The 26363-nt window shown below is 43.4% G+C and overlaps 1 protein-coding gene across 3 annotated transcripts in view; it reads right to left on the reverse strand.

Annotated features, from left to right (window-relative positions):
* Positions 1-26363, reverse strand: part of EHMT2 (euchromatic histone lysine methyltransferase 2) — a 1701692-nt gene that overhangs the window by 1456521 nt on the left and 218808 nt on the right. For all 3 annotated transcript variants that reach the window (XM_044083219.1, XM_044083218.1, XM_044083217.1), the window contains exon 5: positions 1972-2053. In XM_044083219.1, the coding sequence (XP_043939154.1) occupies positions 1972-2053 (82 nt within the window). The remainder of the gene's footprint in view (positions 1-1971; positions 2054-26363) is intronic.

The raw sequence follows: 26363 nt of genomic DNA on the forward strand, positions 1-26363 counted from the left end.
GTGATCATTGGGAGGGGCGGTGCCAAAACAAACTCATCTGAATGGTAGGTCAAAGAAATTTTCTCATCATCCTATTGACACTGGCTTCAAAAAGGCTTCTCTTCGATCAAAAGCACCAGAGGGAAGATGGTACCAAAGGTGGCCTTGAAGATTGATGTCTAGCCTGAAGGCTGAACAAATGGAATCCAGAGCGCGCCTGCTCTGGGAAGAACTGGCAAAGAGGAGGAGGAGTTTGGATCTGTTGTTCCTGGCGTGCTGTAAGATCAACCATCTTTGGATTTTTAGGTGCCGGTGCTGACTGGGGGGAGATTACATCTGGAGAATTCGTCCTGGTCAGTCCTTCTGTTTATCTTTCTCTCGCCCTCCCCATATCTTTTGAGCTCTTGAGTCTATCCAATTTCAAGGAGGAAGCAGAAGCTGAAGAAATCTGAGTATAATCTCCTGCTTGGGTAGGGAGAAGCCTATTTAAAACTAACTTTTTTCTGCGTTTCACTAAACTATGGCCTTAAAAAGAGGCACAGGGTTCACACTCAACATCAAAGTGGGTCAGTCCCCAAGCAGTAACCATACAAGTTGTGCAGGTCTTGTGCCCACAAGCAATGCATTTTTTGAAGCCAGAGGCCTTGTCAGATATGTTGAAGCAAACGTTAGATGAACTTCCGCGCATACATTAAACCAATGGCAAAGTCATAAAGGCACTATAAGAACCACAAACACCAAGTCAATTGTAAAAGTAATGAAAACACAATACAAGAGCCAAGAGACTTTTTTTTTTGTTTTGATTATCTACAGGGTAATGGATAAGGTTAGAGGAAACTTTCATGGAAAAAAAAAAGGTTTAGTCAAGAACAAGCAGCAGTAGGAATGGACAAAACAACCCATATGACACACTGCACTAGCTACATAAACAAAGTCTGAAAAAACACAGAGGCATTTGAAAAATGGGTAAACTTGGCTGTAACTGAGCTTCAAATCCTCTCTGATCCTGGCTGGCCTTTTCGGGCAATAAACGAGATATTTTGGGGAACAGAAAAGTACTATGGGTAGGGGAGGAGCCTGAGCCCCAAATCAACAAGTAGAGAAAAGGAGCCAAGTTCAGATCTGGTGGGATCAAACAACCCATTCATTGAGTCTGTCGATAAGATAACATCAGATCAAAGACTGTACTAATGTTTATAGGCAGCATCCACTATAGTCTTTGAAATTCGGAACCCATTACTTTGCAAAAATATCTGATGATCACCAGCAGGCCTCCAGGACTTCCACTCTGTTTAAATCCACCCCCTTATAAATTTCAAGCTGCCATTTTTTTTCCTCAATCCACACACCAGAGTCAAAATGATAGTGTGACCTTGAAATACATAGGATAATAGGAGAGTAACAGACTATTGACCTGGAGGTCATTTTAAGCCTAACAGTTTCACCTGAATATAATACCATGAAAATGCTAGTCAGTACTCAAGATTGCATTTAGTAATGACTACCCATGTCAAGGAGGGTTGTGGGCACTATCCCCGGCAAGAATTTACAGTGCCCCATCCACTTGTCCAAGTTCCTCTTGAACACTGTCATAGAGGTGCTATTTCACATGAGCAATAAGTGTGGTAAAGTGATGTACACACAGGTTTATTAATATGGAAATGTGAAGCAGATACTTGGCATCTGATTGTCCAAAAAATCTTCATTTAGTATCTGCACATATTCATCTACTTTTTATACTGATGCCAACAATACTATTCAAAAGACTGGTACTGACCAAATGGATGAAGACAATTTCAATGGACAAATTGTTGTCCCTTTTTCAAAAAAAAAAAAAAAATGATAGTCTCTCATCCCACACACTGCAGACAACTGGCAGTCTTTGTTTAGAAAGTTCCTCTCACTTCCATAATAGTTAACAGTCCTACAAACCTAAAAGAAAATATCTGGATGACACACTGACATATTAAAAAATACACCGAGTTTGCTTACCTATCTCCATATCTTCAGGCAATGCATTATGGAGAATAGCATTTGCAATGCCCATGCTGCTTCTCTTTTCTATAAATCTGGCCTAAACACAGAGGGGGCAGAAAAACACAAAGCACTTGATGAAAACAATGTCTAACCAAATGTTTAGAAAACCTAACGAACAGTAGTAAATTATGTAATGCATCTCCTAAGTACACAGATCAACTATGCACTGTGATCATTTATCACGCTAACCTACATACACTTTTCAGCAAACCATTATTTTTTTTACATTCTATACACAAGAAGACACTACAATACTACTTGCTGTCCTTTAAACTACACATTTTTTTCATATGTAAAAATGTACGCACAAAGCAACATATTTACAATTCTGCTCCCCTAAAATGGCTGTTAAGCTCAAAAGATTAAGACTTAAGAACCGTTAATAGCTTTGTGACATACTCCTGGGTTTGATTCCCGCAATCTGCATTTGCCTGTTGTGAAGCTCTGAGCAAGGCCACTTAGACAGCACTCCAGAGTCATCTCCTGAGAAGAGAGGTGCTTGTGTCTAGTAAATTCAACAGTTTTACCCAGTTGACAAAACAAAAGTTAAGTCATTTATGGACAACTTCTACCCCCAATTAAGATTTGTGAACAAACAGAAGCCCATCCTGGAACTCCAGGCACAAGGTAAACAAATTAATCCTGGATAGGACACTAGTCAGGATGCTTACACAGAACACAACAGAGACACAGACAGACTTAGGAGAAATGCCACCTAACCTACTGCACATCTTATGGATGTGGGAGGAAACCTAGAAACCCATGTTGGGAAAAGTTTTGCTATCAGCCAATTCAGCAGGCTAGAAAGATGGAGAACCAACTGCTGTGAAGCAGCAAAATGTACAGTTGCATACACTTAACATAAAAGTAGATGTTAGAGTGTATTCACTGTTGCTGTCATCACATTTGGGTTATCCTTGCCAGGGCAGCCCTCGGCCGGCCCAAATACCAGAGACTTAGTATTTCTGCGTCGGTTGCCGTTGCTTGAGGACTGACATCAGGTCGTCAATAGTATAAAGTAAGGCAGCCGACGCCATTACATCAGTTTTTCTTGCCCTAACCTGTCAGGAGCTCCCAAAGTAGGAGGCCAGGTTCTGGTGGAAGAACCCCACCAGTGGAAAATAAATACCAATATGTCCCTTGTAAGGAAAAGAGAACAAGGAAGAATAGTAATAAAGGAGGAAGAGACTAAAGGGGTGGAGGGAGGGAAACCAGGACTGCAATAGTGAATACACTAACATCTACATTTATGGTAAAGTGTACACAACTGTATTATGTTCTTCATGTTTCATTGCTGCAGTCATCACGTTTGGGTAGATTCCCAAAGCTGAGGAAATGGGTGGAGGCAGTCAAGGAAACTAGGGGCTGGCTAGGATGCCCTGCAAGATTGCAGAGGCAAACCCTGCCCTGGATTTGGAGAAGAGAGGCAGGTGGTAATGCTTGGTAAAAGTGTGAACAGATGTCCAGGTGGCAGCGCCCAAGATGTCCCTGGTGGGGACTCCTCTGAGGAAAGCTGCAGAGGTGGAGGCTGATCTGGTGGAGTGTGTCCTGACCCCCTTTGTGGGGTGGCTTTCCATGCTGTTTGTAGCAGAAATGGATGCAGTTTGCTATCCATTTGGAAATGGTTTGCTTGGAGATGGCTTTGCCTTCTGCCCCTGTAACAAAGCTAACCAGCAATTGATCAGACTTTCTGAAAATTTTAGTCCTGTCCAGACAGAATCTGAGCAGTCTGTGCACATTTAGAGTGAAGAATCCTTTCCCCCTTGTTCTGGGGATTAGGAAAGAAGGTGGGCAAATTAATGGATTGGTTGAGAGCCACAATGGATACCACCCTGGGCATGAAGGATGGATTAGTTCTGAGGGATACCCTGTCTGCATGGAAGATAATGAAGGGTTACACAGCCATGAGTGCTTGCAGCTCAGAGACTCTTCTGGCTGAAGTGATGGCCAGAAAGAATGCTGTCTTCCAGGAGATAAATTTTAGTTCTGCAGAAGAAGCTTGTTCGAAAGGGGGCAGGGTGAGCTTTTCCAAGACAAAGTGAAGGTCCCAAGCTGGTGGAGGTACCCTTCTGGAGGCCTCAAATTGCTAGCCCCTCTGAGGAACTGTTTGATCAAATGGTGTAAAAAAAGGGGCTGCTGTGTGGGAAAATGAGCAGAAATAGCAGAGGCATGAATATTTACAGAGGAGAGAGAAAGACCACTGTGTAGTCCGTCAGCCAAGTAATCCAGGATGACAGGGATGGAGGGCTGTGCCATATTGGCTCCCTTAGCCTGGATCCAGGTGCAGAACCTTTTCCATTTATCTGCATAAGACCTTCTGGTGCTAGGACATCTGGCCTCATGGATAACATCCAAAACGTGTTTACTGAGGATGGCAGATTGGTTCGGGGTTAGGGAATAAGCAAAGTTGCCAAATTGAGTGTCTGCAATTGGGGATGCATGAATTCCCCTTTCCTCTGGGTCAGGAGGTTTGGAATCTGAGGAAGATGCCATGGAGGCAGCGGGGACAGGCTGCGTAGCAAGGGGTACCAGTGTTGTTGGGGCCAGTCTAGAGCTATAGGAATGGTCCTTGGTTTTTCCTCCCTTATTGTGAGCAGTACCCTGGGGATAAGAGGTAGGGGAGGAAAGGCATAGACCGATAGACTGACCCAGGGGAAGAACAGGGCATCCACTTTCCAAGCTATGCAGTGATGCTTCCTGGTGCAGAATTTGCTGAGCTGATGGTTGGTGTGGGAGGCAAAGAGGTTGACCTTCGGGGTTCCCCATTTCTGAATTATGAGGGTGAAGGTACTTCTATTGAGTTGCCACTCTTGTGGGTCCAAAAGATTTCTGCTTAATTGTTCTGCCAGAGAGTTGAGAGAGCCTGGAAGGAATTGTGCTAACAGGTGTAGTTGCATGAAAGAGGCTGTGAGGCAAAGGGTCAAGGCCAGCCTGCACAGAGAGGAGGAGTGAGTCCCTCCATGCTCGTTGATGTACCACATCACAGTGGTGTTGTCTGCTTTGATCAGGAGAACCCCTGGAGAGAGAAGGGTGTTTGAAAGCTATAAAGGTATTCTGTACAGCCATTATATCTTTTTGATTGATGTGCAGAGGGATTTGCTGTGGGCTCCATTGGCCCTGTATGCACCTGCCATCCAGGTGTGCACCCCAAGCGTAGACGGCTGCGTCTGTGGTGAGGAGAAGGGCAGTCCCTTGTTGTGGGAGCATGCTGTTGCCCACCAAAGAAATGCCTTTATAAGGCAAGAAATTATAGGTAGAAGAGTTTCCAGCTCTTGACAGTGTTGACACCAAAGGCTCTTTAGGTACCACTGAAGTTTCCTCATATGCAGTCTGGCATATGGAATGAGTAGTACGCAAGATCCAATGAAACCTAGAGCTTGCAGGATCTTCCTTGCAGACAGCTGGGGCCTGGTAGCTAGTTGAGGGAAGTAGGCTGTCAGGAAAATTTTTCTGGTGTACAGTATGCCATCTGGGATGCTGTGTCCAGACTTGCTCCCAAGAAGATTATCCTTTGGGTGGGCACCTGTTTGGATTTCTTTTCATTGAGATCCTGCCCTGAAGTGGAAATACTTCCAGCATGATTCCCTGATAGGAATGTGGAGGTAGGCCTCTTTTAGATCTAGGGTGGCTAGCCAAGCATCCTTGGAGAGCATGGGCAGCAGCTGCTGGAGAGTGAGCATTTTGAATTTTGGGATCACTAGGAAGGTGTTTAGAATGGATAGATCGAGGATGGGGCACTAGGTGCCCTCTTTTCTGGGCACCAGAAAAATTCTGGTGTAGAAGCCTTGGCCTATCTGTCCTGCAGTAACGTGCTCTACTGCTCTCATAGAGAAGCAGGGAAAGGACTTGCTTTTGAGCCTCTGCACACTGATTTGGTGGTAGATCTGGGAATACTTATGGGGTTGGAAGGGTATGGAAGAAAAATTTCTATTTCTGACACACAATGTTCAGAACCCATTGGCCCTTGGTAATGGCAGCCCAGGTGCATGAGTGAAAGGAGAGTTTTCCTCCTAGGGGTAATTGAAGGTGGGCAGAGGGGAGGGGGGAGGTGAGTCATTGTGAGTTCTTACCATAAGGAGTGGCTTAGAACTCCCTGGTTTTGAAGTGGAGGAAGCCCACTGCTTAGATCTCTGCATTCCCTGGGGCTTCTGTCGGGGGGGGGGGGGGGCTGATTCCATGGGTCCTAGGCTGGACCGGTTTACTCAGAACAGGAAAGGACTACTGCTTGTAGGGACAATATCTGCTGAACCTAGGGGGCTGGACCTGTAAGAAATCCTTAACTGTTTGCATAGATTTTGCTTTTTCTTCTATCTTTTTTAAGATCTCTTCTGCCTTAGTGCCAAATAAGTTATCTTTGTGCAAGGGGGCATCCAACAATTTAGATTTGACATGGTCTGGTACGGGTTGCTCCTTAAGCCATGCATGTCTTCTTCTAATGGCAGATCCAGTGACTGCAGCACCTGCAAGAAGCTTCTAGGGCATCAAAACCGCAGTGCAAAGTGTGTTTAGTTACTTGACTTGCAAAATGCATTAAGTCTTGTAAATCTTTATTTTCTGCCCAAGCAGGAAAGGAAGACATTTTTTAAGGAGTTCCAAGGTATGTTGCTGAAATTTCAGCATATGAACTGACAATTTAGTGCCCTGATAGCAAAAGTAGCTGAGGTGTATACTTTTTACCCCATCTGTCCAGTACTCTGGAATCCCTGTCTGAGGGGGTGGGATTCTTAGCAGAGGTTGCTTTGATCTCTTCTGGCCCTTGAGAAATTACCTCAAGGTCAGCTGTTGGATTTTTAAAAGGATATTTGTGTGAGTCAGGGACTCTATAGTACCCATCTGATTTTCTGGGAGCAGGAGGTAGGAAGTCAGGAGTCCAGCTGGATTCAAGGAAAACATCCTCCACAACATCCAGGACTGGGGGGATGGTCAAGGGTCTGTGCTGCGAAGATCTAGGAATTCCCTGAGCGTCTCTTTTTAGACTGAGGGTAGTCCTGACTCTTCCACTGGAAATGCTCTCTTAAAGTATGCAGGGTTTCCCCAAAGGAAAAATCCTCTGGGGGTGAGGCTGAAGGAATGGAGTCCTCTGCATCAGAATCCTCATAAGTGGAGGGAGGTTGCATGTCTTCATAGTCAGATGCATCAGATTAATCTGACTCTTGTTCAGGCAAAACTACAGGGGACAGATCTCTTTTCCTTTTTAAGGGGGTAGCTTGGCTTCCCCTTATCAGCACGATAAGGTCTTCTGCTATTTTAAGCATTTGAGACTGAGGCAAGGTAGCAGGCACCGGAGAGTGGGTCGTCAGTTTCTTGGGTGTTGTTTGAACCCTGGGCCTAAAAAACTTGGTCGTTTTTGAAAGAACGGTAGTCGCGGAAGACGACTTCGGTTTGTGGCGAGATTCGGTAGTGTGAAGGACTTCCTCTGAAGCCGGTACCAGCTCAGCGGCTCCGGACCCATCCAAGGTAGAGATGACAGCAGGATCTTTAGCCGAAGAGGTGTGCAGCATACCGGACTCCGAAAGGGTCTCTGTAGCGGCCTGCAAATCAACTGAAGCGGGCATCAGGGGCTGCGAAAGCACCTCACTGAGTACCGGCAGACTGACAACTAGCTTAACAGAAGCATCGTTGGTAGGTTTGGACCTGGGCGGTCTGTCTCTGTCTTTATCTTTACGTTTCTTCAGAAGACCTGCTTGTCGGATGGCTTACCGAAGCCATATTGAAATTAAAGGACTGTAAACAAAAATATCTGGCTACAATAAGGGCCCCACGGTGGATAGTTCTGGCGTTGAACTAATCACAGAAGCGACAACGGTGGACATCATGGTCTGGGCCTAAGCAAGTGACGCAGTAAGAGTGGAAGTCTTAGTGTGGTATTTGTTTTCCACTGGCCAAACAATTATTAACTTTTTCTGACAAAGTTAATGAAAGAAAAAAGGATCCCCAATGGGGTACTTAGCTTAAGAAGACTTCAATTCGGAGACGAAAACTCAGGTAGCAGCCGACGGGCACTCGTGCGAACTGCTTCTGCTTCAGGCTCCACGGCAAGAAAGACTGATGTAACGGCGTCAGCTGCCTTACTTTATACTATTGACGACCTGATGTCAGTCCTCAAGCGACAGCAACTGACGCAGAAATACTAAGTCTCTGATATTCAGGCCGGCCGAGGGCTACCCTGGCAGGGATAACCTAAATGCGATGACTGCAACAGTGAAACATGAAGAATATCCACTGTTTCATCTATTAATATTATGTATGAACTCACATACATTTATATAATGTATTTTGGTATGTAAATATTTATATATACATACACGTGTGTGTGTGTGTGTATATATATATACATATATATATATATATATATATAGATAGATATATAGATATATATATATATATATATATATATATATAGATAGATATATAGATATATATATATATATATATATATATATATATATATATATGGATTCACTTTATAATCCCGAAATCCTGAAATACCAAATCTCAGGATTTTGAGACCATAAAGCCGAAAGCTCTAAATACCAAAATCCCAAAAGCGCGGATTTTGAAATTGCGAATCTTACACTAACCAGACACCACACACCTACACAAACACACACCTTCCCCCCCCACACACACACACACACACCTACACTACATACAAGCAGGAGGGCAAGCCCCCCTGCACCCCCCCACACCCTCCTACTTAAATATACTAACTCCAGGGTCACACTACACAAACACAAGAAAACTCCACCACACACCTACATTCCCCTTGCACACACACATCACAGTTGCAACACACACTAAAGCCCCTAACCAACACTCAAACATACATACTTAACTAAACTTCCATTCAAACACCGCAACACCAGAAGCGCTACTTCAACATCTCCCAACGTCTGGATTTTGAAATTAGCGCTTCTAGGGATTCAGTATTTAGAGCTTTCAGCTTTATGATCTTGGGATTCTGAAATTCGGTATTTCTGAATTTTGGGATTATAAACTGCTTATATATACTGCCAATCATTAGTGGACCAGAGTTCTGCTGTGGCGACCCCTAACCGTTAAAACACACACACACCTGTACATATACATATATATGTATGGAATAAATTACCCTCAGACATCTCATCTCTGACTTCTCTCCCTCTGTTCAAAAAAAAATCTCAAAAAGTAGCTCAATAAAATATGGCTATGCCCCTGCACTAACCCAGACTAACCCTGTTTTTCCTTCCCTGTCATCCTTCCTTCCCCCTCAACCCAATTACATCCAATAACTTAGTAGGGGACTCTCAGCTGCTCAACTTTCCAATATGATTTGGAATAAAAGACCCACTGCCTACTTCCCTAATGTCTCTCCCTTTCCTTCATAAGAGTATCCCTGCCTCTCTTTCATAACAGTAACTATTCTACTTCCTCTATGAAAATAATCTAATCCTTAAACTCTACCTATACTATCCCTGATACCTTTCCTATCTTTCCTTCATCTCTGTTCACATTTATTATCATTTCATTTAATATGTTTTTATAATGATGCTAAGCACATCACACAGTAACTGATTTTCTATATTTCACATGTGTGTAAAGAGTACTCTGTTATGAACATCACATAGCCTGTTACTTTTACTCACTTAAAAAGTAATCCAAAAAAAAATATATATATATATATTTTTTTTTCCTGTTTCCATTAAATCTGCATTTATTTTTATTGTTACACTTTACTAATTGATGTACTAATAATTTGGAGCTTTTCTCCCCGGGCCTCTACTGAAAATGGACATATATCCAGCTAGACTAGCCCGGTCAACAAATGTAAAATAAATAAATAAAATAAAATAATATATATATATATATATATATATATATATATATATATATATATATATATATATACACACATACATAGAACTACATATATATATATATATATATATATATATATATATATACACACATATACACATACACACACACACACACACATATACACAAAATTTACACACATACAGACATATTAATTATGATAAACGTATGTATGTATGTATAACAAATAAATTAATTTGACTAAAAACTAAGAATACACATCTAGGCACAAATTGAACAGCACACTGTTAAAAAAACTTTCACAATATATGTTACATAACATGTCACAGCTTAATTGCAATGAAGTTGAAGTTCAACTGCTTTGATAACATAATTGTGGATATTCGAGTACATCAATGTTGTAGTCTTCATCTTGGAACTTCCTGCAGTGCAAAAGCCAGTGGTCTGCATAAACACCACAGGCCTACACCACAACCCAGCCCAAATACACCCTTGCTGGCACACATCAAGACATCACTGGTACTAACAGACATCATCCGGTGCCATCTTTAGGTCTTTCTTGTTCGAGATACCGAAGTCCTGTTTGTTCCTCAGGCGCAACATGACCTGCTCCACTGACTTTGCAGATACTTTGTTAAAGGAGGAGATGTGAAGGTGATAGTAAGGTACTTACCACAACCACAAGAGCAGGAAAACACAGGGGTGTAAGAGAGGGAAAGCGCACAGCAACATAGATCATCTTAAACATCTACAACTATGGTAAATTACCAACACAACTGTACTATGTTATTTGTAGTCAATGTTGAGGTACTAAATCTTGGGAGGACACTCAAAACTATATTACTGGGGTGACTGGACAGCACTCTACACCAAGGATATCAGCCTTTGTAAATGGCTCCAAGGTGGCAATGATTACAGAAGGTGTGTACAGGATAGCCTTAGTTGGTCCCCATTTCCCTACTAGAATGAGTCCTTCATTTTCCATGATGTGTGTATAACAAACAGCTATCCAATCTGGACAAGGTCTCACTGTTCTCCCCTCCTTACCTTCTCCAAATGCCAACAGAAGTTGATCTGTTTGGAGATTTAGCACTGTGAAGGCAAAATCACAGCAGTCTGTGTATATCTAATAAGTGAACAACTGTCTCATCGTTTTAGAAGTTTGGAAAGAACACAGGAAGGTGAATAGCCTGGTTCAAAGAAATTTCTGATACCACCATTAGCAACAGAAGGAGTGGTTAGTTCTCAAGTTTACTCGGTCCCTCCGGAAAATGAAGGGCTCTTTGACCATAAGGGCTTGCAGCTCAGTACATTCCAGAATAAGGAGTGTGCCAGCAGCAGGGTAGTTTTCCAAGTGAGTAGTTAAAGGATGGCTCAAAAGGTGGAAGCATTGGCTTCTCTACTATATAATTCAAGATACAAGTGGGTGAAAGCTCCTGCATAAGGGGCCCAAGATGCAAGATTCCTTTTAGAAAATGCTTCTTGTGGGGGATTAACGTGTAGGTACATGGGCAGGCAGGCTGACACATGCATTTTCACACTTAAAGAAGATAAACCTTCTTTACACAGACAGTACCTGTTCCAACCTTACTTTAGCAGTTAAGAGTGCATTTTGTTCTTCACCAGCTACATAACCTTTTCCATTTTGCTACGCAGTATTTTCTGGTATTTGGTTTTGTAGACTTTTTCTTAACTGTCAGAACGTCCTCATAAAAGGACGGTCTGGACAGAATTAATATCCAGTATTCCAAACCATCACATTAAGTATCCTCAAGTTTGACATGGATGAGATACCCCTTGGTTTGACTTGTTTTGCATAGGTTATGGTAGTGCTTTGTTTCTCCCTTCACTGAGGGAATATAGGAGGGAGAATCAGTGATACCTCAGCCGGTAAACAGCCATCAGTATTATACTTGGCCTGCCCACCCTCACTTCCTGCGATGCCCAGGGGTTGAGGGGTAGCAGAGGGAAGAGTTCTGTCGCATGTTCCACTCTAGGGATGTTCTGTAACAAAACTCAGTGACCTGCTTGTTTACTGGGGAAGCAAATAAATCTGTCTCTCGGATCCAAAACTACTACTCTTTCCAACATACATTTGCTGGAATTCAACAGAATTCTGCTCAGACTGCCTGCCAGCAGGCTACCCTGACCCAGGATGTACTAGGCTACAGGAGTCAGCTGTAGATGTTTAGCAATGAACTATGGCAGATATCTCATCAGCACAGCTGGTAGGAATGAGTGCCCCCCGTTTGTTGCCATAGCACATCATAGTTGTATTTTCTACTACTATTTTTATTGTTCCTAGTACCAACTTTTGTTTGAAAGCTTTCAAGGCCAAAATTACTGCCTTAATTTCCTTAAAGTTGATGTGCTAAGCAGCCAGGTAAAGTACAGTTTTGTACCTACCATAAATGTAGATGTCCGAACTGGATAGCATCTGCAGTCATAACAAGTGGGTTGTCCTTGTCGTCAGGCGTAGCCCTCTTGCAAGGCTAAAATTTGATAGATGCCAATGTTTCCAATAGATAGAGAGTAAACACAACAATAAAGCATATGTACATATATACAACAAAATACACATAAAAGACTCCCCCAACAGCTAGCAGTTAGGACATCTACCATTTATGGTAGGTACAAACCAACTAGAGGGGAGGAGGATAAAATTATGATGTGTGTGTGATCCCTCCTTTGCAGTACAGTGTGGCAAACCCTGCTCGGGATCTGGAATATTTCTGTGGAATTGGTTTTCCATGGAAGGAGTAACAGTATCGTATGCAATTTCCTTTCTCTGTTTTGTGGGGGTTGGGAAAGAAGGTAGGTAGGTGGATTGCCTGACACTCTATCTTGGTGGAAGATTAAGGGTTGCACTGCCCCATTAAGGCCTATAGTTCTGAAACCCTCCTAAGTAATTGCCAGTAGGAAAAGCAGTTTTCCATGACAGGTTGTTGTAGGTCTCTGTTTGCTGCTGTTCAAAGGGAGATAGTGTCAACTTTAGAATGTTAGGCATATCTATGTTTGACACATCTTTTCCTCTTCGTGCTCCAAATGACAAACCTTTCCATTTTCCAGCATAGTTCCTTCTTGTTGAAGGTCTGCGGAATAATGTCTTTAACTCTTTGGGAAAAAGTTGGATTAGCTGCTGCCTGATGATCCATGATGTTCAGTCAGTGCAAGCGTTTTTAGGTTTGGATGCATGATGCTGTAGTTGTTCTGAGTTAACATCAAAGGCAGTGGGTACCAGTGTTGTCTTGGCCAGTTTGGGGCTATCAGGATTATCAATGCTATGCTGTTAAGCCGTTCCAGAGGAGAGTGAGTCCACTTTCCATGCTAGTGGGTGGAATGTCCTTGTGCAGAATTTTTGAGCTGGTGATTGTTGAGTGGTCTTGAAGGGTGGGTCGGGTTGCAGCCCACATCAGGGCATCCTATTCTGCTTAATAATATGTCTGCTAGGAGTATTGTCTTCCCACAAAAACATTGCCTGTGTAACTGAATGTTGTAGCTGGAGTGCCAGGGTCACAGCCCAAGGTCATTCTGCATTGTTTGTTGATGTACCACATGAGTGTGGTGTTGTCTGTCCTTATCATCAACTGGCCCTCTTTGAGGAATGGTTTGAACTTTTGGATTGCCAGTTTTACTGCCAGCATTTCTTTTAGATTGATGTGCAGGTGAAGTTGATCCTGTGTCACTGGCATGCCTGAGCCCACCATAGGAACTCCTGTTTTAAGCATGGAATTAGTGGGATTTCTGTTTCTAGACTGAAGATTATGCATGATGCCATGAAGCCAAGGCAAGGCCAAGAATTTTCTTGCTGTTAACTTGTTTTTTTTGTTAGTGCCCAAAGTAAAAGAGGAAGTTCTTTTTGTTTTCTGTAGTCAGGAATGCCATTTGTTGTACTGTGTCCAAAGAATGTCCTTGTTTGGGATGGTATCAGCCTTGACTTTTGTAAATTGACTGTGTATCCCAGTCCTAGGTATGGGTGAATTCCCTTGTAGTCTGTAATGGCGATTACTGATGCCAGGCATTTAATTGATAGTGCTCTGATCCTGCAAGAAATCTGAGGTATCTTCTGCAGATTGATGCCTCCTTGAGACCTAGAGTTACCAGCCAAGACTCCTTGCCCAGCATGGGAAGAAGTTGCTGTAGGGTCAGCATTTTGAATTTTGGGACAATGATGTATGTATTTAAGGTGGACAGGTCGAGAATTGGTCTCCAACTTTTTCCTTTCTTGGAACTAGGAATAGTCTGGAATAGAACCCTTTCCTTGTTCTGTTGTTGGAGCCTCTGTTTTTGATTTGGAGGTAGATTTGGCATTCCTCTTTTGACTGGTAAAGTGTGGAAGTGTGATCTATGGTTTGTAAAATCCACTTGTCTTTTGTTATGTAGTGCCAGTTCTTTGAAAATAAGGTTAACTTTCCGCCTAGAGGAGCTGCTATTTTAGGATTAAGTCACTGTGGTTGTGCTGATGTAGTGGCAGTGGGGCACCTCCTCTGGATTGGTTTCTGCCTCTGTTTGAAATTTTGTGGAGTCAGGAAAGGACCAATTTTGGCAGGCCAGTTCCTGCTAAACCTTGGGGTTGAACCTGCAAGAAATCTTTAACAGTTTGAACAGATTTTGCCTTTTCTTCCATTTTCTTCATAACCTGCTGGGCAGGTGTACCAAACAAACTTGTCTTATCCATAGGAGCATCTAGCAACTTAGCTTTAACATGATCCGTAAAGCTTGTTCCTTTAGCCATGCATGCCTTCTTATCACTGTGCCTGTCATGGCTGATCTAAAAACCTGTTGTATGTTATTTACCATCTCTAATACATATTTCTTATCAAGAGATTCATCAGTGGTTACTTTTTTAGTTAACTGATCAAGCATAAACTCTTGGTATTGTATCATGTGAAACTGACAGTTTAAAGCTCTAGCTGAGAGAGTAGCTGAAGTGTAGACCTTTTTACCCCATCTGTCTTTTAGCTGTGGTCGCTGCTACTGCCTTGGGACCCTGGGATATAGTTTCTGGGTCTGCAAGTGGGGCCTTGTAAAGGTGGTGATGAGTATCTGGCACCCTGTAAAATCTGTCTGGTCATCATCCACCACAGAGAGAACAGGAGGTATAGCTAAGGGCCTGTGCTGTGGAAGGTGCAGAAAGGTCCTAAGTCTTTTCTGGAGTCTGAAAAATCCTGTTGCTGCCATTGATGCAAGGTTTCCCCAAGGAGAATTCTTCTGGTGGGAAGCAGCTGGAATGGATTCTTCAGCATCAGAATCTTCAAAATTGGAGAAGGAGCCTGGCTGGTCAGTAATGTCTGATTCATCAGCAGAATCATCAGAAGACACTGGCTCAGGGGCTCTACCCTAGGTCTCTTCTCTGGGGCTGAGAGGCCCTGTCTGGGTGAGATTGAGATCCTCTAATTAAAGAAATTAAATCTTCTGCCAAAGAAAGCATTTGAGAACTAGAAGAGGGCCTGGATGTGGTGGGTTTAACAGGCACTGATTTAGTAGTCTTGGCAGCTTAATGGACATGGCTGGGGTAGAGACATCCAAGGGATGGTGTCTGATAAGTCAACCATTCAAGAGTTGTAGCAGGGCCTCAGTTGTAAGAATAGGTTCAGCTGTACTTTGATCAGTTTTCTCGCCTCGGTGAAGACACTCGCGACACTTTTCTTTTCGGCGGTTTTCTTTCCGCGGGTTTCCGCGAAAGTGTCGGTCTTTATCTTTCGTTTTGGAAGATTGGCAGTCGGAGGATCCGACGGCATAATGTACGCCAACATCAGTACCAAAAAAACTGTTCTGCAAACTCAATACCGACGCGCGCGTCTCGGGGGTGAAAGGAGGCACAGCCGAACAGGCTGAAATCTTTATGAGGTATTTGTTTCCCACAGGTTAAACAATTGTTAACTTTTGCAAGAAAGACTGAGGAAAGCCGGTTGATGCTTTTATAATTCAAGACCAACAGACCGGACTTTGGTCGGGCCGACACTGCAGCACTGGACGACAGACACACAACCACTTGTTATGACTGCAGATGCATCCATGAAGGACATCTGCCCCATGACCATTGGGTACTGAATTTGCCTAAGCGTGGTCGGTCCCCAAGCCAATAACAAAGTTGTCAACAGTTACTGTCGAGTTTACTTCTAAGAGTTGAAAAGGCATTCCTAGGTTTGCCTTGATACTTTCCTCCAAGCATAAGTTAATTTTCGACATAGGAGACTCACTGCTGTTTCCAAGGACTGCTGCTGCTGTGACTATCAGTACTTTAGAAACGGCTGTAATTTTCTCGTGTGTAATTATGCTTTGGGGGGGGGGGGTCATCAAGATACATAATGCAATGTACCCCAACATTCTCAGAAACTCCCTTGTTGTTATGGTCAACTAACTGCAGAGGAGCACATGGTATTTTAACATAATCTTGCCACTTGGCAAAAAGACCTTCTGTCAAACACGGTCCAAGTGTGATCTTAGGAAAATAACCTCAATGCTTGGCGTCAGTTGTGAATACTGAACATTCAGAGTCTGGCCTACCTTACAAAAGCAATCCATGGCAATTTGTATTGCTGACAGAAGCTCTGCAGAAGCAGCCATCTGAATCAAGCAGTTGTCCAAAGAGATCAACATCTACCCATATCTGATTTTGCAAAATGCAACGGACTTCTGACAAACATTTGATAAACATTCTGGGAGCAGCAGATAAGCAAAACGATAAAGCACAAAACTGATTGTGGAACTCCCTTGCCTGAAAGTGCAACAACTTCCTGTGCTCTGTACGATAAGAATATGAAAAGTGGGTGTCCTTTAGGTCTAGTATCACCACTGAGGTCCCTGGAAAAATGAGGGGCAAAAGTTTTCCAACAGTTAACATTTTAAAATTTGGGTACTACCAGGAATTCTTCCAGCCCTGATGAGTCCAACGTGGGTCTCCATGTCCTTTCCTTTCTTGGGGATTAAGAGGCAGCAGAAGTAAGATCCAGTGCCTACCAATTCTGCTGGGACTGGCTGAATGGAATCTTGTGATTTAATTTTTCCATGTCTTTTAGACCCCCTCTCAAAGCTGAAGTAGGATTAAAGGTCATGAAAAAAGAAGTTATGTCCTTACCATAACGTTCCATGTGGAGTGTTCATCTCGCCTTGGTTATTACACATGGGTTCGGAGCCGATCCTCGGCTCCGTGCCGGCCGACTGCAAGCTCTGCATCGAGAAGAAGCTCGAGGACATCTAATACCCACAATCCCCCTCTGCCTTTACCTCAGATCTAGTTTGCAAGCAAACCAGACATAAAGCACGCACACATGCCAAACTATATACATAAGTACATATATACAAACATACCAAGGGTATGATAGTAACACTAATACTGCAACAGCAGAAGGAGAATACTCCAGACCAGGCACCAAATCGAACGTTCTTCCTAAGGGTGGGAGTGGGAATAACAAAGGCGAGATGAACACTCCACATGGAACGTTATGGTAAGGACATAACTTCTTTATGTGAGTGTTCAATCTCGCCTTTGTTCTTACACATGGGTAGCGTCCCTAGCTCCATGATCCTGAGGAACTCAAGGGAGAACGTTCTTGAGCACAGTGGAACCAAAGGTTGCCCTATCCCTAGAAACCCTGTCCACTTTGTAATGAGATATAAATGTATGTGGTTTAGCCGAAGTAGCAGCCGCACAAATAGTGTCTAGTGGTAAGCGAGCTGCGTGAGCCAAAGATGTAGAAACTGATCTGGTGGAATGTCCTTTGGGTTTTGTTGATAATGTTTGATCAGAGGCTTCATAAACATATGTGATACAGTCAGTTAGCCATTTAGAAAGAGTTCGTTTTGTAACTGCAAGACCCTTTCTGCTGTCAGCAAAAGCTACAAATAGTTGATCAGATTTCCTGTGATCTTTTGTTCTATCCAAATAAAATCTGAGTTGTCTATGGACGTCCAGTTTGTGCAACATATACTCCAATTTATTAGAGTGGTTCTTAAAGAAGGTGGGTAGTTCAATGGACTGATTAATATTACTAGAAGAACAAACTTTGGGAAGAAAGGATGGATTAGTGCGTAGGGATACTCTGTCAGAATGAAATATTAAATAAGGATGCTTGACAGAAAGGGCCTGAAGCTCAGACACTCGTCTAGCAGATGTAATGGCCACTAGAAATAAAGTTTTCCATGACAAGAATTTCAATGTGCAACTTGAAGCTGGTTCAAAAGGTGGCAACATCAATTTAGAGAGCAACAGGTTTAAATTCCACGGTGATGTCGGACTTCTGACTGGTGGTCTGATATGAAAAGAACCTTTTAAAAAGGCTTTAGACAGTCTGTGAGCCATAATAGGCGCACCACATTCCTCTACATGATAGTTAGAAATGGCAGCTAACTGTACTCTTAAAGTAGCCGGGGAAGCTCCTTCATGAAATAGTTCAGTCAAGAACTCTAAAACCTTGTTTAACGGAGCTCTAACAGGGTCCAAATGATGTGACTCCGCCCAAAAGACAAAACGTTTCCACTTACTGGTGTAAGTCTTAGTAGTGGAAACTTTATGAGAAGCTACTAAAATATCTTGAACCGCCGATGTAAGTGGAACCGACCTGGCTAGAAAGGGAAGCGGAGCAGCCAAGCTGCTAAATGGAGAGATTCTAGAGATGGGTGAGGAACTCCTGACGAGTGAGTCAGTAGATCTGGCTCTGGGTCCAGCATCCAAGGTCCCCGAATGCGGTGACGCAATAGAAAGGGGAACCAAATTTGACGAGGCCAGAACGGGGCAATGAGAATAATAGTCCTCTGAAGGTTGTTGGCTTTCTGTAGAAACTTTGCAATCAGGGGAAATGGAGGAAAAGCATACAGGAGACCCGGGGGCCAATCGTGCACCAGCGCGTCCCTGGGGACTTCCCCTGGAGGGGGTAAATAGGGCAAAGTAGCTCCTGCATTTGGCGTTCATTGGAGACGCAAACAGATCGCAGGTAGGCTGGCCCCATTTGCGAAATATCCTTCTCGCAACTGACTGTTTGAGGGACCACTCGTGAGGCAATAGTATTGCCCTGTTCAGCCTGTCGGCTATGACGTTGGATGACCCCGGATGTGCGTTGATCAGAAAGCGACCGTGGACTCTGCCCATTGCCAAATTCTCATGGCCTCTCTGCATAGTTGGTAAGACCTGGTTCCCCCTTGCTTGTTTATGTACCAGACTACGGACATGTTGTCTGTCTGAACTGCAATGGTCCCTGGAGGAAGGAGGGGAGCAAAGTGTTGCAACGCCAAAACACTGCCCTCAACTCCAGAACATTGATGTGCAGATTGTACTCCAGATTGGTCCATTCGCCTTGGACTGTCTGTCCCTGAAAGATGCCCCCCCACCCTATCAGGGAAGCGTCCGTGGTTATCGCCGCTGACGCGGGTAGCACAAATGGTCTTCCGCTGGATAGGTTGCAAGTCTGTAACCACCACATTAGGTGTGATTTGCATGTTTTCGTTATCAAAATTTCGTGAGTCAGTGGAAGTTGTTGGAATGACCATTGTGCAAACAGAAGCCATTGTAGCACTCTCATGTGCAGTCTTCCCAATGGTATCGCAATGAGAGAAGCTGCCATGAGACCCAAAACTTTCAGAACAATTTTTGCCGGTGACTTTCTGGACGACAGTAGAAGGGAAATGTTGAATTGAAGTGCTACTATTCTTTCTGTAGGAAGTAATTCTGCTCCTATGAATAAGATATGCTGTGATGGCTGTAGCAACGATTTTTCGAAATTTACTGAAATGCCAAGGTGTGTACAAAGTTGTAGGGTGTAATCCCTGGCTTGTATCAGTTGACGCCTGGTGGTGGCAGACAGGAGCCAGTCGTCCAGATACGGAAACACCTGGAATCCTAGGCGCCTCAGATGAGACGCTACCACTGCCATGCATTTGGTGAAGACCCTGGGGCTGTAGTCAGACCAAAGGGCAGGGCTCGAAACTGATAGTGACTGGCTCCCAGCCAGAAGCGCAAATGATCCCTGGACGCCCTGGCCATTTTGATGTGGTAGTATGCGTCCTTCAGATCTATCGAGCACATCCAGTCATCCTTCCGTAAGAATGGAAGGATCGATTGAAGCGTGACCATTCGGAACTTTTCCTTCTTGACAAAGGTGTTGAGATGGCTTAGGTCCAGAATCGGCCTCCAGTCCCCTGTTTTCTTTGGAACTAAAAAGAACCTTGAGTAAGTTCCGAATCCTATTTGGTCCGCTGGGACTGGTTGGATGACTCTTTTTCTTAGCAGCTTTGAAATTTCTGTAGCTGCTGGGTCTCGCAGATGGGGTGGTACATCTGGGAGTTTTCTCTTTGGAAAGGGTGTGGATAGAAATGGGATTTTGTAACCTCTGGTAACAATGCTTTTTACCCAATTGTCTGAAGAGAGGTTTTGCCAGGCCTGAGGGTATAAAGCTAAGCGACCCCCGACTGCCTCCAGAGCAGGACAGTCGGGCCTCCTCTCAGGAGTGCTGAAAAGGTTTGCCAGGGAGGTTATCCCTGTCACCTTGGTTTTGCAGACCCCCTCTGCCGCCAGGGCGGCGTCTTCCACCTCTGCCCCCCCCTCTGCCTCTAGAGGGGGCATCACCCTGTGTGTTCGGGAAAGATCCTTGGGGTTTTTGAAACCACATTTTCCCACCACGTTGCCCTTTGGGGTACGGTCTGGAAGGGGTGGAAAAACGGACTCAGACAGCAGACAGAGTCTTCACCTCCTGTTCACACCGGGTAAGGGTCGCCTTTACTTTAGGGCCAAAAAGTGTGGCTCCGTCAAATGGGGCGTTAGTAAAGGAAGACTTGAAGGCTTCCGCAAACGAACATAAGCGCATCCAGGATTGCCTACGAAGAGCAATCGCTGAAGCCGCTGCCCTACTCGATCCTTCGGCTGCATAGGATATCAGCCTCATGGACGAGTTTACAATGGACGTAAGGGTGTTGAGATGCGCTGTAACTTTCTCTGAAACAGCAGCATCTGTAGTACCCTGGAGGGTATCTCCCAACTCTTTGACTAGATCCCTCTGTAAACGTGTAAAATGAGTCAAATAGTTCAGGGAACGCATAGAGAAAGCCGCTGAACTGAAAATGCGCTTCCCGTATCTGTCCATGGTCCTAGAATCTTTGTTAGGCGGATGGACAGATGAGGAAGACTCCGACATCTCCTTTTTTTGTGGCCGCTGCCACCACCATGGCGTCTACTGGAACTCCTTTGGTGAGGTAAGCCTTGTCCTGTGGTGCCGTAATGTACTTATTTGGCTTCCTAGGGACTGGTTCCACCGTGTCAGGTGTCTCCCACGCCCTTCGAGCAATCAATTCCATTAACTCATCAAAGGGCGGAGTGACCCAGGAGGAGGAAGGGCGAGCACCAAATGCCTTCAGCAAAACTGACTCATCCTCAGAAGGGGGGAGGGCTTGCCAGTCACCTCTCTGTTTTAGGATCTCCAAGATGTCAGAAAAAGAGACATCCTCTGAAGGTGACTTAGGGGACCCTTCTGACTCATCTAAGTCAGTATCAGATGTCAAGGATTCTTGAGGAGAATCCAAGTGTCTCCTCTTACACAGTCTTTTCCTAGGGACTTCTTCGTGGGGTGCATCCGAAGAAGCCTCCGAGGAAGAGGGGCACCTCCAGGGGTGGCTGAGACACTGGTGCCCGACGCTTGGACGTGGCCGTGGGTGCAGAGGAGGATAACGGTCCTTTGTGGGGAGGAGAAGCTGTACCTGCTGATGTGGTTGTCTGGGTAGACAACACCTTCCTCATGAGATCGAAGGCCCCCGGGTACCAAGTCGAGGTATCTCCCGGTTCCGAAGAAATGGGAAGAATCCCCGAAACAGGAACCGAAGGCACCGACCCCGAGGACGGAACCGAGTCGATCCGTGCCGAGGCCCCGAGAGGGAGCGTCGGAACCGAAACATTGGTCCGACTCTCGGTCCCGGAACCAAGGACGGATCTTAGGCCCCGAGACTCCAGTACCAGATCGGATGGAGTCGAGGTGAACGGTGCCGACCGAGAAAAAGACGGTTCTGGCACCGAGGGCTCCACAATCATCAGTTCAGCTTCTTCCGGCTTCGAAGACTGGACAGGTCTCGGAGGAGGAACAGATGGAGATAGTGGCAGGCCTTCAAGTCTCGACATCAACTGAGAGGAGACCGAGATAAGCTTGGATAGGGCCGTATGCTCCATCAATTTCTGCACCACACGGTCCACATCGGTGTCGGAAAGGGGCCTGGAAGAACGAGTCGAAGGGATCGAAGACGGAGCCGACCTCAACAGAGTCGGTGGAGGGAGCTCCGTCACCGGTTCCAAGACTCGAGGCTCGAAACTGCCAACAGTTGAACACTCGGCCCCAAGTCTGTGGAACCGGTGATCTAACTATACCGAAGAGCTCGGAGCCGATGACTTGGGCTCCGACGTCTTCGACCCCTTCGAGGACTTGGATGCCTGGTCTGAAGCATCCAGAGCCTCCTGGAAAGAGGGTTTCAACAATCCTCTATCCATCAGTTTCCTGCGCCTATCTGTCATGACCCTCCCACTAAAAGAGTGACAAATAGAACAGTCCTCTTGTAAGTGGAGAGGGCCAAGACAGTAGACACAGGAACTGTGGTTGTCTGTGACCGACATCTTTTGGCCACACTGACCACGTTTGAAGCCAGATTTCATTTTCTCAGACATAATGAAAAGAGAAAGAAAACAGTCAAGTCCAGTAACAGTCAATCCAGGTAACAAAAAGTCAAATCCGGTATTTTGTAAGTCTGATTGTCAATCCAAGTAGGGGTGGTAGGCCCCGAAAAACTCTATACCAGTTAGTTAAACTAAGTTAAACTAATTTAATGGTACCGAGAATTCTGCTCTACTCACACACCGTACACTAACTTTCAATAACTATAGATCTTAAAGAAATTCTTTGAAAATTTAACCAAAATAGTTAAAATCTTATCTGAAAAAGCCTCGAGCTAGCCTCCAGCGATGCGTATGCAGCAGCGGCAAACTAGATCTGAGGTAAAGGCAGAGGGGGATTGTGGGTATTAGATGTCCTCGAGCTTCTTCTCGATGCAGAGCTTGCAGTCGGCCGGCACGGAGCCGAGGATCGGCTCCGAACCCATGTGTAAGAACAAAGGCGAGATTGAACACTCTCACATTTAGTATTACTTTGATCTTTGATGTTTGTGGTCCTGCAAAGAGTACTTTTGGCTATGTGCCCAGAACTGATACATTTAACTCCATATGAATTGAAAAGGAAATCAGTAACATATCTAAAAAAAGACTGTAAATTCTGAGACTCACTGGTACTACTACGGAGTATCATTCTTCCATACTGCCCATGCTTCCACCTGCCAATCCTGGTGTTTTATAACTGTCTCTCTGTACGTAAGAGACTGTAATCACTGGGTGCATCAGTTTCTAAGATCAATGTTACTTTGGTCTTTTCATGGACTACTATATCCAGTTTTCTCGCATCTATTTACTAAACTGTTGGTAATGGGTGATCCTGTGTGATATAAACTTCATTATCTACATTGCTTTGTGGCTTATGTTTTCAATGCTTCTCAGCAACTTCAATATTGTAATGTTTGTTCACAAACTCTAAGCAGGTTCTGGAACTCTCTCCCAACCGAACTTACTTTGCTCAACTCCCAGAGCCAATTCAAGACTAGACAAACAACATTCGATACTAAACTGGCTATGTAAATGTAGCAAACCCGACTGACTCTCGGTGACAATGAGACTAAAATATAGTTATTTTAGCTTACCTGTGGCACTATCCTGACCTTACCTTGTTTAACTCTAATGTGTTTTGGCATGTAACCATCGTAAATATTGCATTTGTAACTAACTGTATGAGTTAATAACAGTATTCTTACCCGACTTGAATTACTTAAAGACCTACTCTCCGATTCTCATTAACCCCAGAACTACTATTTGCCTAGGTATGGAACCTCTGTAAAACTGTATTCATACATTTTTCTGCTTGCTTAGATATGTTCACTACTGTATATACTGTATTTTATTCTAAGTTGGTGACCTTGGAGCTTTTCTCCCTGGGCCTCCGCTGAAAATGGACATGTATCCAGTTGGACTATCCTGGACAACAAATGTAAAATAAATAAAATAAAAATTGTATAATCCCCAGTGCAACAGTCTTGCCACATTATTATGTATTTTAGTATATAGGCCCTATGCCATTAGTCATCACACACAGCAACAAGATGTGCGACCATTTCCAATTCTGTTTACAAAACCTACATCTCTGTTTCCTCCACATGTCCAATGGACCTTGTAAACAAAGTTTATTCCAAGTACATAAAATAAGCGCTTTCACGTACTGCCAAGGCACGCTTCTTCAGATTTCATCAAACTGCTAAAATTCAAATAATATATATACCCCAACCCAGATTGGTTGGGGGGTGTGTGTATATATATATATATATATATATATATATATATATATATATATATATATATTATATATATATATATATATATTATTTGAATTTTAGCAGTTTGATGAAATCTGAAGAAGCGTGCCTTGGCAGCACGTGAAAGCGCTTATTTTATGTACTTGGAATAAACTTCGTTTATGCTCTATTTCATGGTGGTCCTTTCCTGCATCTGTCTCATATTTGGTTTCTTGTTTCTGCAGTTGGACCTTTGGAAGGCAGCGGAACCTTTATTTATAACCTTGTAAACAAACATGTACTTAAGTCCACTATCCTGGGCCACCAATATTAACCTTTCATCTTTTTGTTTAAATTCACTTCTTAATCATTCCTGCATCAGATCCTGATAGACAAGAGGTTGTTCCAGGAGTTTCTACACCTGTAATTATATTCATGCCTTTTCCACATTTCTTGCCTTCTCATCTGGTCCCTCACCTTATATATTTTTTTTTGCACATTCAGTTGCTGGCTGCCTGATTTTTGTCTGCATGACACGGATATGCTTTTGCTAAAGTAAGCAGGGAGGTCATCTTAAGACTTGTTCTCTTCATGTTTAAAAATTTTTACAATGCTTGTATCTTCTGAGGTCAGCAGCTATGTATGCAGTCCTCCGACTGCAGATCTATACACGCAATCAATTTTGAGGAGACTCATACCACTTTCAGAATGGGCAATATATTTTCTTGGCATAAACTGTTTATATATCATTTGATAAGCACGATGCATCTTTTTTGTCCAACTTGATCCAATACCTTCTGGGGCCAACCATTCCAAAACTAAGAACAGGAACAGCAAATTGGTTTATAGGTTGGACTTTGTTCCTAGATGTCAAGGGAGTTTTCAGTATTACTTTTATTCTTCTAAATTACTCCTTACTGAATTTTTGTTGACATTTATTCATGTTTCATTGTCCATCTTTCATCAATTCCCAAATATTTATACACTTCCTCCTGCTCACATTCCTTTTATATCACATTCTTGTCCCACTCTGACATTTTCTTGGTCCTGCAGCTTTCATGCTTTAGATGTCGCTTCTGCAGATTTCTCAAAATCAAATGACATTCTTATATCATCTAAATTTTGACCACTTCCAGTTGTGCTTTCAGCTCCTCATCTGATGAATCATACAGTTTTAAATCATCCACTTTTTACAATTCTCCATTATGACTAACAACAAATGATCCATTGCTCCACGTCTTTCTTTTGTTATGCTTGTGTTCTACTGAAATTGAGTTTTCTTCTAAAGGACTACAAACTGTCAGCATCAATTTCAGTACATCGTTTGTACATTGTTGGAAGGCAAGTTACTGGTCTATAGTTTTTAGGTTAGCTTGCAGGCTCACTCTTAAACAGGAGTAGCATTTTTACTGTTGTTAGCCAGGCTGGTGTCTGCTCGGGGTGCGCACAAAAGTAGTTCTTACTCAGGGCCAAATCCTCGTGTAAAGATGCACACTTTCAAGCCATAAGATAGGTACTGTATCCGGGTCTGGAGTTTTCAAGTTAGGACTTCAATTTTGTTTCAGTTTCTCTGGCCACTACTTCATCCCATTTCATACCCTGTACATTTGAAATTCTGTTTCTTTTACTTCTATCCATACACCTTATGTTCCACAGGGACTTCCATAGATATTTCTCCAAAATGTGCCCATTTTTTTTTCTTTGGTGGTTTTCTGCTTATCTTGCTTTGCTCTGCTTCCCAGTTATCTACAAAACTTTTGTTGGTCATCAATGAATTGCTTATTGTGCATTTTTCCTTTATATTCATCTACTTATCTTCCTAGTTTTTGTGCCTGTGCTGACATCTTTAGTTTACGACTTGCAACAGTGTACAACAGATCCCGGTCTGTGCTAATACTGCACATTGCTTTTATCACATCTATAAAAAACATAAAAACTAGTAGATTTAAAACTTTGTTGATGAGCTCAGTCACAATAATTTTCAAAATGCATGAAACCCAGACAGTGTTCCAAAGCAACAAGCCTTTATTCTTCACAAACAAGCGATCTCTGGTAACAAAAAATCAGATATACTTTAAAACAATGTTAAACAAATCTGCTTTTATACACTTAGAAGTAGGTGTGGAAAATGTATGTATTGTTTAATTTTAAACCAGCCTATTCCA

Source organism: Protopterus annectens, chromosome 9.part0 (assembly GCF_019279795.1).
Source record: "Protopterus annectens isolate FY-2018-M chromosome 9.part0, PAN1.0, whole genome shotgun sequence".
Classification (NCBI taxonomy): domain Eukaryota; kingdom Metazoa; phylum Chordata; order Ceratodontiformes; family Protopteridae; genus Protopterus; species Protopterus annectens.